Source organism: Rhinopithecus bieti, unplaced genomic scaffold, assembly GCF_001698545.2.
Source record: "Rhinopithecus bieti isolate Rb0 unplaced genomic scaffold, ASM169854v2 scaffold_17930, whole genome shotgun sequence".
Lineage (NCBI taxonomy): Eukaryota > Metazoa > Chordata > Mammalia > Primates > Cercopithecidae > Rhinopithecus > Rhinopithecus bieti.
Genome location: NW_016809035.1, coordinates 1,193,752 through 1,209,771, shown reverse-complemented (window position 1 = coordinate 1,209,771; position 16,020 = coordinate 1,193,752). Strand labels below are relative to the sequence as shown.

Genomic DNA, 16,020 nt, shown 5'->3' with positions numbered 1-16,020 from the left:
TTTTTGAGACGGAGTCTCGCTCTGTCGCCCAGGCTGGAGTGCAGTGGCTGGATCTCAGCTCACTGCAAGCTCCGCCTCCCGGGTTCACGCTATTCTCCTGCCTCAGCCTCTGGAGTAGCTGGGACTACAGGCGCCCGCCACATCGCCCTGCTAGTTTTTTGTATTTTTGGTAGAGACGGGGTTTCACCATGTTAGCCCGGATGGTCTCGATCTCCTGACCTCGTGATCCGCCTGTCTCGGCCTCCCAAAGTGCTGGGATTACAGGCTTGAGCCACCGCGCCCGGCCAAGCTGTCAGTTCTTTAGGATCAATGACATGGTAATGTATTGGACTTTCTTTGTCAAAGTAGGAGTTAGTGTAAATAAATCTATGTATTGTTTAAATAGTTCTCTAAAGAGAATTACTTGCTTAATTAATAAAATGCAGCAGTTAAATAAGATTCATCGAAACTAGGGTCTCTTCACATTTAAGTGTCCACAAAAGAAATTTTAAAAAATTATTAGTGGTTAGCCCACTTGATTGTTTTGTAGGCATTCCTTTTAGTGGGCACTCTTGTTAAGGAGGAAAACATTAAAAAATATTGCTGACCAGGCACAGTGGCTTATGCCTGTAATCCCAGCACTTTGAGAAGCCAAGACAGGAGGATCACTTGAGCCCGGGAGTTCAAGATCAGCCTGGGTAACTTATATAAGGAGACCCCATCCCTGCAAAGAAAAAAATAAAAATTAGCCGGGCATAGTAGCACATGCCCGTAGTCCCAGCTATGTAGGAGCTATGTAGGAGGCTGAGATGGGAGGGCCACTTGAGCCTGGAAAGCTGAGGCTGTGTGAGCCATGATCATGCTGCTGTGCTGCAGCCTGGGCAACATAGCAAAACCTTGTCTCAAAAAAAAAAAAAATATTGCCCCTGGCAAAAATATGCCAGTCAGCACTGACCTAGTTGATGGGTATTTATTATGATACTTAGGCACAGTAAAAGTCATTTCACTTTGGAAGTACATATAACTCAAAGTAGATACAATCTCACATTTAAAGGTTTGTTAATCACTAAGTATAGCATATATACAAAAGGTATAAAAATGTACATGTACAGTTTTACATCTAACTAAATTACGTTATTTTCCAAGTAGAAATGAAAAATTCTCACCATATAAAATGGTAAATATAATAAAGTTTAAAAAATACCAAAAAAATTCCATACTATCACTACCTAGGGACCACTCCTGTGAATATTTTATGTTTCCATTTTTTTCTCTATATAATTTGTTTTCTTGTGTTTAAACTCGGTTTTTAATTCTAAATTAAATATTTTCGCTGGGCACGGTGGCAGTCCCAGCACTCTGAGAGGCTGAGGAGGGCGGATCACTCGAGGCCAGGAGTTCGAGACCAGCCTGGCCAACATGGTGAAACCCTGTCTCTAGCAAAAATACAAAAATTAGCCGGGTGTGGTGGTGTGTGCCTGTAATCCCAGCTACTCAGGAGGTTGAGGTAGGAGAATCGCTTGAACCCTACCTCAAGGCGGAGATTGCAGTGAACTGAGATCACACCACTGCACTCCAGCCTGGGCAACAAAGCAAGACTCCATCTCAAATCAATCAATAATTAATTAATTAAATATTTTGGTATTTAAGCACGATACAGACAATTGGAGTATTAACTTGTCAGTTTAGAACTAACTTAAAAACTATCTTTGGGACTACGACTACTTTGTTTAGGACTGTGGATATTTGCACATCATCTATCTAAGGATGAAAAGGGGTACTAGGTGAGATTTTTGCCCATATGTAAAGACCTTTCTAAGAATTTAGCCAGTGGTTGTCGTGAGAATTTTTAATTACCTATTTTCTTTTCACTGAGAAAAAAAATTTTGTTTTGTAGGCCTCCCAGTGGCAATTCCAAACCTGGGTCCCTCCCTGAGCTCTCTGCCTTCTGCTCTGTCTCTAATGCTCCCAATGGGTATTGGAGATCGAGGGGTGATGTGTGGGTTGCCTGAAAGAAACTACACCCTACCTCCACCACCTTACCCTCACCTGGAGAGCAGTTATTTCAGAACCATTCTACCTGGTAAGTGTTGTAGTTATTTGGGATGTTAGAAAAAAAGAATGGCGCCAGCTTTTAAGTTTAGTTCCTGAAGATCTGAATAACACTTTTTTCTGTTTGTCACTATTAGATATTAATCTCTAGGCAGGAAAAATATCTTTGTTTATATTTATGTACTTTTCCTCTTAAAATGTGCGTATAACACATTATTAATACAGTTTGACTAAGCTGAATTTCTTAATTGCACATTTTTCTTCTTTTTCTTCCAGTATCTCTTTCATTCAGTCTTTATAATTCTGCAGCTATAATTCCAGTCAAGCAGTACAGAGAGAGTCTGTCTCTCTCTCTCTCTCTCTCTCTCTCTCTCTCTTTCTCTCTCTTTCTCTCTCTTTCTCTCTCTCTCTCTTTCTCTCTCTCTCTCTTTCTCTTTCTTTCTTTTGGAGACGGGGTCTCACTATGTTGCTCAGGCTGGACTGGAACTCCTGGGCTCAAGTGATCCTCTCACCTCAGACTCTTGAGTAGCTGGGACTACAGGCACATACCTGCCTTAAGACCATACCATACTCTCTTTTTTATAAATAACTTTTTTTTAAAAAAGAGATGGGGTTTTGGCATGTTGCCCAGACTGGTCTCGAACTCCTGCACTGAAGCCATACGCCCACTCCAGTATCCCAAAGTGCTGGGATTACAGGCATAAGCCACTGTGCCTGGCCCAAGACCATACTTTCTATACAATTGTTTATCCTTACTTTTTTCACTTTATCTTTTTCTCTGCTGTTACATGGGTATTTTCCTTTGCCGCTACATGGTTTTCATAATTATCCTTTTTAATGATGCATTACTTTCTACTGAATGGGTATTTGATGGTTTATTATCTTTATTGTTGGACAGTTTGGTTTTTCCAGCTTTTATTACCATTGTAACGCTCTTATGAATGTCTTTATGTATAATATTTACAAAATGGATTTAGAGAAGATTACCATAAGTGGAATTTCTTGTACAAGAGGGTATTAACATTTTTGAGGTTCTTAATATATATACTTCACCAAGAAGTTTTAGCAGTTTACATTCCCACTGGCAGTTTAGTAAGTGTCATTTCACCACATCCTCCCAAGCACAAGTGTTAATTTGTTTTGTTTTAATAAAACAGGTACAATTGTGACTTGTATTAAATAGTTTGTGTTATGATAGTTTAATTTTATTAAATTATATTTAATTTTATTTTTCATGTAGAAGATCTGTTCTTAATCATTTTACCTTTTAATAATTAGTAGAGCAAATTTTACGCCTTAGGACTCAGGAATTGCAACCATATGTATATTAAAGGCAGTGTTTTTGTTAGTGATTCCCAGTTAGCTTCAAAGGAACATGGTTAACTTTTTAAGGATTTTTGAGTTTTACAGGAAAAACTCAATTATGGTATGTGTATGTTGCTATTTATAAAATAATGTGTATCGATTAAATTAAAGAAGCAGGAGATTATTTGAACTTAGTAATGTTTGTAAGGAAGTAGCTTCTAGTGCTTGGAATTCTTCAATAATGTACTATAAGTCTCTAATATCTTATCTTTTCCTTTTCTCAGGCATTTTATCTTATTTAGCTGACAGACCACCTCCTCAGTACATCCACCCCAACTCTATAAATGTTGATGGTAATGCAGCATTATCTGTCACCAATAACCCTTCAGCACTAGATCCCTATCAGTCCAATGGAAATGTTGGATTAGAACCAGGCATTGTTTCGATAGATTCTCGCTCTGTGAACACACATGGAGCCCAAAGTCTTCATCCCAGTGATGGCCATGAGGTGGCCTTGGACACAGCAATCACTATGGAGAACGTTTCTAGGGTTACCAGCCCAATTTCGACAGATGGAATGGCAGAGGAGCTTACAATGGACGGTGTTGCAGGCGACCATTCCCAAATCCCAAATGGCTCCAGAAGTCATGAACCTCTGTCCGTGGATTCTGTGAGCAACAACCTTGCAGCAGACGCTGTAGGACATGGTGGTGTGATACCCATGCATGGGAATGGCCTGGAGCTCCCTGTGGTCATGGAGACAGACCACATTGCAAGTCGGGTCAATGGCATGTCTGACAGTGCCCTCAGTGACTCCATCCACACTGTGGCCATGAGCACCAACTCTGTAAGCGTGGCACTCTCTACCTCACACAACCTTGCCTCCCTAGAATCTGTTTCCCTCCATGAAGTTGGCCTCAGCCTAGAACCTGTGGCTGTCTCCTCCATCACTCAGGAGGTTGCTATGGGGACAGGTCATGTAGATGTATCTTCAGACAGTCTTTCTTTTGTACCACCTTCACTGCAAATGGAAGACTCCAATTCAAACAAGGAAAACATGGCAACCTTGTTTACAATTTGTGAGTGTGCTTAGCCTTTCTTTTTTGGAAATATTCGTAAAAAGGGCCACCATCCCTAACAAGTTAAGTCACAAAGTTTGGCATTAAGGGAGTATAGAAAGTAACTAGACCTTGGAACTTTTCTTTGCCTTGGTATTGTCCTTTATATTAATGTGGTGCCTTTTCTTCAAGTAAGCCAAATGATATACATACATTTAGTTGGTTCTTACAGCATCCTCCTGAAGAAATGAAATGTGAAGTTGTCATTTTTGTATTTTGCAGATAAGCTTAGCACGTGCGGTGGTGTGTGCCTGTAGTCCCAGCTATTCTGGAGGCAGGGGCAGGAAGGTTGCTTGAGCCCAGGAGTTTCAGCCTATAGTGTGCTACGATCACACCTGTGAATAGTCCCAGCTATTCTGGAGGCAGGGCAGGTAAGGTTGCTTGAGCGGCAGTGGAGTTTCACGCTAATTGTGCTACGATCACACTGTGAATACGTCCTCTGCTATGCTATTCTGGAGGCTGAGGCAGGAGGGTTGCTTGAGCCCAGGAGTTTCAGGCTATAGTGGGCTATGATCACACCTGTGAATAGTACTGCACTCCATCCTGGGCAACAAAGTGAGAACCTGTCTCTGAAAAACAATCATAATGATAATGCAATATTTTTTTAAAAAGGTCAGTTTAGCCCAGTAATAGTTAAGGTATTTCCCAAGATTTCACAAATAGAGAGTTACAGGGGTAAATTCTAGTAAAGTTGTTTGTGACATGCCTTGTGAAAATTATTAGGTCACTTTTATAACCCTATGGAAAAATGTAGGTGAATGTAAATGCATTTTTTTCTTTGTTCAGGGTGCATATAAATTATTCTTGGGCATGTAAAAGTTTTTCTTACTGGGCAACAACAACAAAAGCAATATAAAACAGTTGATTTACTGGTGTCACTACGTTTCATTCACGCAGGAAACATGTTTAGTGCTTATTTTATTTTATTGATAGGGTTTCTCTGTCGCCCAGGCTAGGGTGCAGCGGTGTGATCACGTCTCACTGCAGCCTCAACCTCCTGGGCTCAAGCGATCCTCCCACTTTAGCCTCTCGAGTAACTGGGACCGCAAGTGTGTACCACCACACTTGGCTACTTTTTAAATTTTTTGTAGAGTTGGGGGTCTCACTGTGTTGCCTTGGCTGGTCTTGAACTTGACTCAAGCATTCCTCCTGCCTCAGCTTCCCAGAGTGCTAGGATTACAGGTGTGAGCCATCATGCTGGGCTCTTTGGTGCTTACTATGTGGCAGCCTCTGCTAGATGCTAGGGATAGAACGATCTACCAAGAGACGGTGTGTGTACATACCTTTAAGGAGCTTACAGTCTGGTAGGAAGCATAGGAGACTGTTACAATATAGTATAATAGTAAGTGTGAAGATGGGATTAAGTGTAAGGTACTAAAGTAGCCTGAAGGGGAGCAACTAGCCAGGCCATGGAAGGGTCAGGGAAGACTTAACCAAGGGAAGTAACATACATGTTACGCACAGACCTTAAGGACAAGAAAGGTGTGGGCAGTTGAGAGTCAGGAAGACAGGAGTTGGCACCTGTAAGTGCCTAGAACCAAAAGAATCGTGAGTGTTTCAGAATTGCTGAAGCATAACAGTGAGGGTGAGGAGAGGGTCATGTGGTGAGAGAGAAGTAGGAGCCAGAACACAAAGGCTCTTTTAAGACTAGGTCAAGAGTTTTAGGGAGTAAGGGCTGGGGTAGGGCTTTTGCTGCAATGTGAGAATAAATTTGTTGAGAGGCAAGGAGGTGTGGAAGATACTATAATTTATGGGAAAGGTGATGATTCCCCAATCTAGAGTAGAAGTAGTTAGGATGCAGAAGAGTAGAGGACATTTTCAGAGAGCCCAGTTGAGCTTATTGATTGGATAAAGTTGGAGGAGGGAAGGATTAAGGAGAAAACCCTGGTTTTTGGCTTCGGAAACTGGGTAAGTAGAGAAGGCCATGCGTTGGCTCACGCCTGTAATCCCAGCACTTTGGGAGGCTGAGGCAGAAAGATCATTTGAGACCAGGAGTTCAAGATCAGCCTGGGCAAGATAGTAAGACCCTGTCTCTGGAAAAACAAACAGAAACTAAGTAGGTAGGGTAGTAGTAAAAGACAGAGGAGAATTCGATTTTGATTTTTATTATTTTGGGAAGAGTGACGATTAGTCAAGTTTTAGACATGTTGATTTCAGTGTCTGTAAGACACCCAGTAGAGATGTCTAATGAAAAGTTGTGTGTGGAGCTGAGAGAGATCTGTCTGGAAATATTTAAGAATTGTCAACATTAAGATGTTATTTGTGTCTGTAGAAGTGGAACGGAATTATCTAGTAAGCGTATGGAATGAGAAGAGGGCTAGGGATATCAAGATACAGCAGCAGAAGAGGAGCTTCCAAATAGACTCAACGGGAGCGCCAAAAATACGAAGCCCAGAACCATTCAGTGCCACAAAATCCAGGCGATGGGGAGACTAGTTTTTACCTTTTAAAGTCTCAAATTTAGAATTGTAAAATGTTTTAATCGAAGAATGTAATGAATGTAAGGCTCATTAATTTAGCAGAAGGTAAGAGGTGGCCTAAATAAGCTTACTGATTTTTTTCCTAAGGGGGCAAATGGAACCTCTTCTAAGTGTTTGTGTGTTACAATGAGATATAATTTATGTATACATTTTAAATGTGCAATTTAGTGGTTTTTTGGTATATTTACAAGGCTGTGCAACCACCACCACTGTCTCCTTCCAAAACATTTTAGTCAACCTGTAAAGAAACTTCATAATCATTAGTCACTTCCCATTCCCTCCTTCCGCCTGTTCTCAAGTTTTTGTATGAACATATGTTCTTGGATATTTAGGAGTGGAATTGCTGTGTGCTTAACTTTTTGAGGGACTGCCAGACTGTTTTCCAAAGTGGCTGTGCCATATTACCATCCTAGCAGCAGTGGATGAGGGGTCTAATTTCTCTACATTTTTGCCAACAGTTAATTTTTTTTTTTTTTTTTTGAGACAGAGTCTGGCTCTGTCACCCAGGCTGGTGTGCAGTAGCGCAATTTCAGCTCACTGCAACCTCTACCTCCCGGGCTCAAGCCATCCTTCCACCTCAGCCTCCCCAGTAGCTGGGACTACAAGTGCTTGCCACCATGCCCGGCTGATATTTTGTATTTTTGGTAGAGATGATTTGCCATGTTGCTATCTGGTCTCATGCATTTGAGACCAGCCTAGGCAACATGGCGAAACCCTGTCTCTACCAAAAGTATTAAAAAATCAGCCAGACATGGTGGTGCATGCCTGTGGTCCCAGCTACTCAGGAGGCTGAAGCAGGAACGCCACTGCACTCCAGCCTGGGTGACAGATCGGGACCCCATCTTAGAAAAAAAAAAAAAGAGAAAATAAGATAGATGACTGTGGTTCTAAGGTTTATGTATTCCAGCTATTTTGTGAATGGTTTTGGCGTTTGAACGTAATGGTTGAATAATAGTATCGTAAATACTGTTCTTTAGCAGAGTGGAAAGTGTAAAGAATAGAGCAAAAATGGAGGAGGACACTCATAAACTTGTGAAAATGAAGTTGTAGTTAGAATAGAGAACAATATATAAAGGCAGCATCCTCTCTGCCAATGCCGAAAGAAAGACCATATGAAAAATAAGAAACTAAGAATTTTAAGGAAATAATGTCTGCAAGAATACAATTCTGTCTGCCCTTTGAAATAGCAGGCTGCAGAATGTTTTTGTCTTAAGAATGTGTCATCAAAACTTGGTTGACCATCTTATTTATAGTGAAGCAAAAGAGTGCAGTGGTGCAGCTGCTCTGACCCCGGTGGCCTATGTTCATAGCATAGTCAGAGCATAGGCACTGGGGTCAGAGCCAGCTGTACCACTGTGGCCATATTTTGGCTCTGCATAACAACATTTCAACTCAGTTTCCTCTTACAGTTCAGAATTGGAATCTTTTGGACTTTAGGGCATCATACCTAAATGTATTATCTACTTAATGTAAGGGATAATGTACTTGATTGTTGAAGTAATATGGTGCTATTTTTTCTTTTATTATTATTATTTTTAACTTTTTTTTAAACAGACGGGATTTCACTATGTTACCCCAGACTGGTCTTGAACTCCTGGGCTCAAGTGATCCTCCCACCTCAGCCTCCCAAACTGCTGGGTTTACTGGCGTGAACCACCATACCCAGCCAATTTTTTGATCAATGTTTCTCTTATGCACTGAATAGGAAACTTGTCCTGTTGGATCAAAAGAAAAAAATCAGATCTTATTGAAGTCCGAAGAGTGGTGTAAGAGTGGATATATATGTTAGTGTAAGGAAGTGAGTCTTTGATCAACATATCTCTGTTAGAACCATGCTTCTTACTGGATACGTTTTAGTAATTATAGCATTTACATTAAAACCTGGGACTGGGCACGGTGGCTTACACCTGTAACCCCAGCATTTTGGGAGGCTGAGGCGGGTGGATCATCTGAGGTCAGGAGTTCCAGATGAGCCTGGCCAACATGAGGAAACCCCGTCTCTATTAAAAATAGAAAAATTAGCCAGGTGTGGTAGCACACGCCTGTAGTCCCAGCTACATGGGAGGCTCAGACAGGAGAATCGCCTGAACCTGGGAGGCAGAGGTTGCAGTGAGCCAAGATCGTGCCATTGCACTCCAGCCTGGGTGACAGAGCAAGACTCCATCTCAAAAAACAAAAAAAGCCTGGTGGTAATTTAGCCTCCTTGAACTAAACCCATTTGTATTGCTCAAATTTGCCATCTACAGGGTGCACTCTCTGTGACCGCGCCTATCCCTCAGACTGTCCCGAACATGGACCAGTGACTTTTGTTCCTGACACTCCAATAGAGAGCAGAGCAAGGCTTTCTCTCCCAAAGCAGCTTGTTCTCCGTCAGTCAATTGTGGGAGCAGAAGTTGGTAAGAACCTTGGAACTGTAAAACACTATTACATCTCTTCTTCCTTTGTAGGGTACAGTTGTAAAAGTGGATGTGTATAATTTAGTAATTATTTGGACCAGAAGTCAATTTATGGCTTAAGGTTTATGCTTTTATGGAATATTAGTCTTGTCCACTGATGATAGCAATAAATCAAGTCAAAAACTATTGGGAAACCTCTCCTTTGTTAGAATCAGTATTGAGTAAAGCAAAAGTCCTAGACTGAGTCTTTGAAGATTTTATTCTCAGCTGTCCCATCCACTAATAATTATTCTAACAACCCATTTCTTAAAACTTAGTTTCTTTTATAGAAACATGGAAAATTCACTACTGATAACCTTGACACAAATTTAGATCAAATGTTTGTAAATTGTATAATGCTCCTTAGAAAAAAGGAATAAAGAATGTAGATTGCCAGACTTTACCAATATTTGAATTTAGCATGGCTTCTGAGTTGCTGTGACATTTCTTTGGAAATATAAAATTAGGTTCATTATTCTTTTAGCTGCAGTTTGGGTGTGAGTCATTTGAAAGCATCAGACAGTTTAGGTACAATACAGCAGTGCTTTAAGCACAAAAGATTTTAGAAGTTTGATTTATTTCTATAGTAATTGCTTTATATTTTTACAATAGAATAATGTTTTCTGTTATTTTGAATTAATTAATTTATTTTTAAGAGACTGGGTCTATTCTATTGCCCAGGCTGGAGTGCGTTGGCCCGACATCTGGAGTGCAGTAACTTGACTGCAGCCTGGATCTCCTGGGCTCAAGCAGTCTTCCTGCCTCAGCCTTCCAAGTAGCTGGGACTACAGGCATGTGCAGTCATGCCCAGCTAATTTAAAAAAAAAATTTTTTTTTGTAGAGACAGCATCTCACTATGTTGCCGAGGCTGATTTCGAACTCCTGGCCTCAAGCAGTCCTGCCTTGGCCTCCCAGAGTGTTGGCTCATTATATGTGTGAGCTACCATGCCCAAACTTTTTTATATTTAACTCCAAAATAATGTATTTGGAGAGACATGGTAAGATTCCCTGTGGATAAAACTAGGTTCAGGAATTTCTGATACTGCTTCTTACTCAGCATTTATTGTGAGCCTTGTGTTATCTGTTCATTACAGGCTGGGACCCACAAGGCTTAGCCACTTCTGAGGAGTGCTAGCATATTGGTTTTTTTTTTTTTTTGAGATGGAGTCTCGCTTTGTTGCCCAGGCTAGAGTGCATTGGCCCGATCTTCACTCACTGCAACCTCCGCCTCCCGGGTTCGAGCAATTCTCCAGCCTCAGCCTCCCAAGTAGCTGGGACTACAGGTGTGCACCACCACGCCTAGCTAATTTTTGTATTTTTAGTAGAGATGGGGTTTCACCCTGTTGGCGAAGCTGATCTCGAACTCCTGACCTCAGGTGATCCGCCCACCTCGGCCTCCCAAAGTGCATTCATCATTCTTGGTAGCCAAGTTATAATATACAGCAAAACACCAGCTGGGATTACAGGCGTGAACCACCATGCCCAGCCTACATATTGGTTCTTAAGTTCACTGAAAATAAGATTCATTGCATGGGTGAAGCACCTCTGTTTTCTATATCCTACTATTTAAATCATTGATTGTGTAGTTGGTGTCCTTCCACTGATAGGTGTATGGACTGGAGAAACCATTCCTGTGCGGACTTGCTTTGGGCCTCTAATTGGCCAGCAGAGTCACTCCATGGAAGTAGCAGAATGGACAGACAAGGCAGTTAACCATATCTGGAAGGTCAGTCCTGATGAAACTTTTCTGTGGCTTCTGGCTGTTTTTCTTAGTAAGAGGTAGTTAAAAAGTTATGATAAAGTCAAAATCAGCCAGAACTGATACACTGCCGTTCACTGCTCATCATTTATTTAATGTACTTTTTTTTTTTTTTTTTTTTTTTTTTTTTTGAGACAGAGTCTTGCTCGTCGCCCAGGCTGGAGTACAGTGGTGCAATCTGGGCTCACTGCAAGCTCTGCATCCTAGGCTCACGCCATTCTCCTGCCTCAGCCTCCCGAAAAGCTGGGACTACAGGCACCTGCCACCACGCCCGGCTAATTTTTTGTATTTTTAGTAGAGATAGGGTTTCACCGTGTTAGCCAGGTTGGTCTCGATCTCCTGACTTTGTGATCTGCCCACCTCGGCCTCCCAAAGTGCATTCATCATTCTTGGTAGCCAAGTTATAATATACAGCAAAACACCAGCTACTGGAAAGAGAGGACAAACTGTTTTTGTCTCCATTTTGTGAGTTAATCCAATTATTTTAACCATTTAATGCATTTGAATTACTTGTGGCAGCTGAGACCATGGACTTTGTTTATATGATAAAAGTCTCATTTTATAATTAATTAAAACATTCCTCAAATATTTACCTTGGGAAATAATTCTGGAATAAGAAGCTAAGATTATTTTTCTAGTTTTCTTTTTTTTTTTCTTGAGACAGAGTCTTGCTCTGTTGCCCAGGCTGGAATGCAATGGTGCCATCTTGGCTCACTGCCACCTCTGCCTCCTGGGCTCAAGCAACTCTCCCACCTCAGCCTCCCAAGTAGCTGAGTTTACAGGCACCTGCCATCATGCCCAGCTAATTTTTGTATTTTTGTAGAGATAGGGTTTCCCCATGTTGGCCAGACTGGTCTTGAACTCCTGACCTCAAGTGATCCGCCCGCCTCAACCTCCCAAAGTGCTGGGATTACAGGCGTGAGCCACTGCACCTGGCCTATTTTTCTAGTTTTCTAATGAAAGGGGTTAAAAATGCAAGATTTTCACATGGATATCTATTGGGAATGATGCTTGCGAATTTGAAGTAAGGGGAAAATGGGTCTTGTGATCATTGGAAAGGTAAGGTACCACTGTCATTGGGAACTTTAAATTTGGAATGCTAGGCCCATGTGGGAAAATCATGAGAAGGGATGATCCTCTGCCCTTAATGGACATTCCGTCATTCAGTGTCTACTGTGTGATAGGTGATGAAGACAGGTGGACAGGTAGACTGGTTTTTTGTCTTTTCCAGGCAAAGTTTGAATAATCAAAAACAAAGTCAGTCTCTTCAATGAGCACTAACTGTAGGTCTCTGATGGTCTTTACTGTATTGCTGGAAATAGGGAGAATGTTGAAATGATAGAATGTTGGAGAAGGTAGGAATATATTTTGACACCAAGAAAGCTGGGACCTACTGCAAATGAGTAAATGAAATGATTGCTGGCCTAAGTGTAATGTAGTACTTTATTGCATGTCAGTGCATTTGACATGTGTGCTTGCTTTCTGTTGGCAGATATACCACAATGGTGTCCTAGAATTCTGCATCATTACAACTGATGAAAATGAATGTAATTGGATGATGTTTGTGCGCAAAGCCAGGTATGAGTAGTCTCGGATGAGAAAAATAGTTACAATTTAGATGTTTTTCAGTAGGAAACTTTGCATAACAGAGAAAAGAGTTAAGAATCCAAATCACACCAACACCTGGACGTACTTAAAGCCCAAGGCAGCCTGGCATGGTGGCTCACACCTTTAATCCCAGCACTTGGGTTGGCTGAGGCGGGAGAATTGCTTTGGGCCAGGAGTTCGAGACCAGCCTGGGCAACATAGCAAGACCCTCATCTCTAAAACAATTTTTTTCAAATTAGCTGGGTGTTGTGGTATACACATGTAGTCCCAGCTATTGGGAGGATCACTTGAGCTGAAGAGTTCGAGCTGTGATCATACTATGGTGGTGCTGTTGCATTCCAGTCTGGGTGACAAAGTGAGATCCTGTCTTAAAAAAAAAAACTTACTAAGGAACAATATAGTTACCACTGAATTTGCAAGTGGGTGCCTTTTCTTTATATTGGCTGTTAGTCCACCCCTGAGTTACCGGAGTTAATCCTTGTTTAGCTAGCTATCTCCATGTCTTTGTCATAATGTTTTTTAAAGATTTCATTTTATTTACTTGGTTTGCTTCCAATAAGAGACTCTAGTATTTTTGACTACAAAAGGTCATCAGCTAATGTGCTGAAGTAAGAATTCCATTTCTCTACAACTGCCTCCTCATAGATAGCATGGGAAATTACGAAAACATTCCAGAGGAAATAGTTCTGCCTGAGCTTTCATATAGGATTTTGCAATGGGGAGAATGTTGTGCTTAGTATGCATTTCACAATTAATGTGCTTCATCTATTAAATGTGATAACTCAGGAACCGGGAAGAGCAGAATTTGGTGGCTTATCCTCATGATGGAAAAATCTTTTTCTGCACCTCACAAGATATCCCTCCTGAAAATGAACTTCTTTTTTATTATAGCCGAGATTATGCTCAGCAGATTGGTAAGTTAATATATGTTTATCATGAATCTAGCATAGTAAAAATACCAAAGACCAGGATTAAAGTTTTGGTAATGATACACATGTTAGCTGAAGCAAATCATATACCTTTGTTTGTATAAAAGCAAACTATTACTTCTGTATTTGAGGTGTTAAAATCTGTGAGGTTCTTCACAAGCCCAATGTTACTGACCAAGCAGTAATTCATATGACATGGTCTTCCATGGTAGGACTTTGGTTTGGAGCATTGAAGTTCCTAAGGCTACTTTTCGAACTAGCACCATTGAGATGTAAACTCACGAAGGACAGCAAAGCCCCTCGGTTTGATGTAACCTGCATAGGCTTTCTCTTTGCTGTGCTGTTTCATGATGACAAGTGGTGTTTAAGAGTTTGTGTATGCTACAAAATCTAAGTATTTTGCTTATAAAAGAGACCTTATAATCCAGTATTTACCAAGTGCTTTCTCGGTGCCTGGTACACTGTTTTGTTTTATGTATGTATATGTGTATTTAGAGATAAGGTCTCACTCTGCCAGGGTGGAGTGTAGTGGTGCAATCATAGCCAACTATAACCTTGAACTCCTGGGCTCAAGCATCTTCCTGCTTCAGCCTCCTGATGAACTAGGACTATGGGTGTGTACCACCATGCCCAGCCAATGATTTTTAAGTCTTTTTTTTATGGAGATGGGGTCTTGCTGTGTTGCCCAGGCTGGTCTTAAACTCCTGGCCTCAAGTGATCCTCCCACTTTTGGCTCTCAAAGCACTAAGATTATAGGCATGAGCCACTGTGCCTGGCCCTAAGTACATTATTTTAGATGCTGGGGATAGAGCACTGAATAAGACATTTGAGTTTTATAGGAAGTGGGCAAATTGGAAATTTGGGGAGAAAGAACTGCAAGCGATCATTGTTAATATCAAGAACAAGTTTTAAGATTCAAGTATCAGGAGATAATGAGTAATTTTTTATTTTAAAAGGTGTTCCTGAACACCCAGATGTGCACCTCTGTAACTGTGGCAAGGAGTGCAATTCTTACACAGAGTTCAAAGCCCATCTGACCAGCCACATCCACAACCATCTTCCTACCCAGGGCCATAGCGGCAGCCATGGGCCAAGTCACAGCAAAGAAAGGAAGTGGAAGTGCTCAATGTGCCCCCAAGCTTTTATCTCTCCTTCCAAACTTCATGTCCACTTTATGGGTCACATGGGTATGAAGCCCCACAAGTGTGATTTCTGTAGCAAGGCTTTTAGTGATCCCAGCAATCTGCGGACCCACCTCAAGATACATACAGGTAAGTTGTGTTGGCCCATCAGAATGGAATTTTTGCAACAATTAGAAAATGTGATAGTAAAGGCTTTGTAGAGGGACAGTAGGCAGAGTTGAGATTTGATGTCAGAGAAAGAATTCAGGGTGGAAACCTTTGTGGTTTAACTGAGATTCCTTGGAGGCTGTCACTTCCAGTTTAGGATGTTCTGCTTTCCAGGTCTCCCCACCATAGTTGGAAGGTGCCTGGGAAAATGCACTTAATAATCAGGAAGTCGATCAATGTGTTTGGACTTAAATAGAAGCTTCTGAGTCTGAGCCTCTCATTAGAGTTCACTTCAGTCACCAGCCAGAGCTAGTTTCTCTCCTTTAATATTATTGCTCAATAAATATTGCCACAATTTATTTTTTGAGCTTCCATTTTCTAAATTCCATTCAAACCAACACCTTTCTTTTAGTACTTTTTAAGAAAAAAGTTTTTTTTGAGATAAGGCCTCACTCTGTTGCCAGGCTGGAGTACAGTGACACCATCTTTGTTCACTATCACTTCTGTCTCCAGGGCTCAGGTGATCCTCTCACCTCAGCCTCCTGAGTAGCATGGACTGCAGATGTGCGCCAGCACACCTGACTAATTTTTGTATTTTTAATATAGATGGGGTTTTGCCATGTTGCCAAGGCTGGTCTTGAACTCCTGGGCTCAAGCAGTCTGCCTACCTCAGCCTCCCAAAATGCTGGGATTATAGGCCTGAGCCACTGTGCCTGGCCACTAACTTTTTTTAATACATACTACAAAATAACTGATGGTTTTAGCTTTCTTGTTTGGGTCATCTTTTCTCCAAATCTTCAAAAGTTTCTTCCTTATCCTTTTGCAACAGAGATCTTATGGCTCACAAAGCCTAAAATTCTATCTGGCCTTTAAGAGAAGTTATGCTGACCCCTGACTTAGAGGAATCTTATTTTTGCACTCTTGGAAGGATTTTGTTTCATCCCTGGTTTACAAGGCAATATTACATGTTTTAAAAAGATAGAAAACTATGAAGTCTAGCTTGTAAAATATGTTTCCCTATAGATAAGTCCTAGAATTCATGAGGCTGTTTTTTTTTTTTTTTTTT

The 16,020-nt window shown here is 41.1% G+C and overlaps 1 protein-coding gene across 5 annotated transcripts in view; it reads left to right on the top strand.

The window, feature by feature from the left end:
- The window catches only part of PRDM4 (PR/SET domain 4), a 29,053-nt gene that overhangs the window by 5,686 nt on the left and 7,347 nt on the right, over window positions 1-16,020 (top strand). For 4 of the 5 annotated variants that reach the window (XM_017888272.1, XM_017888275.1, XM_017888273.1 and 1 more), the window contains exons 4-10: window positions 1,877-2,062; window positions 3,621-4,415; window positions 9,181-9,330; window positions 10,956-11,095; window positions 12,621-12,706; window positions 13,523-13,650; window positions 14,622-14,936. In XM_017888272.1, the coding sequence (XP_017743761.1) occupies window positions 1,877-2,062; window positions 3,621-4,415; window positions 9,181-9,330; window positions 10,956-11,095; window positions 12,621-12,706; window positions 13,523-13,650; window positions 14,622-14,936 (1,800 nt within the window). The remainder of the gene's footprint in view (window positions 1-1,876; window positions 2,063-3,620; window positions 4,416-9,180; window positions 9,331-10,955; window positions 11,096-12,620; window positions 12,707-13,522; window positions 13,651-14,621; window positions 14,937-16,020) is intronic. The other variant, XM_017888277.1, reaches the window with a different exon arrangement.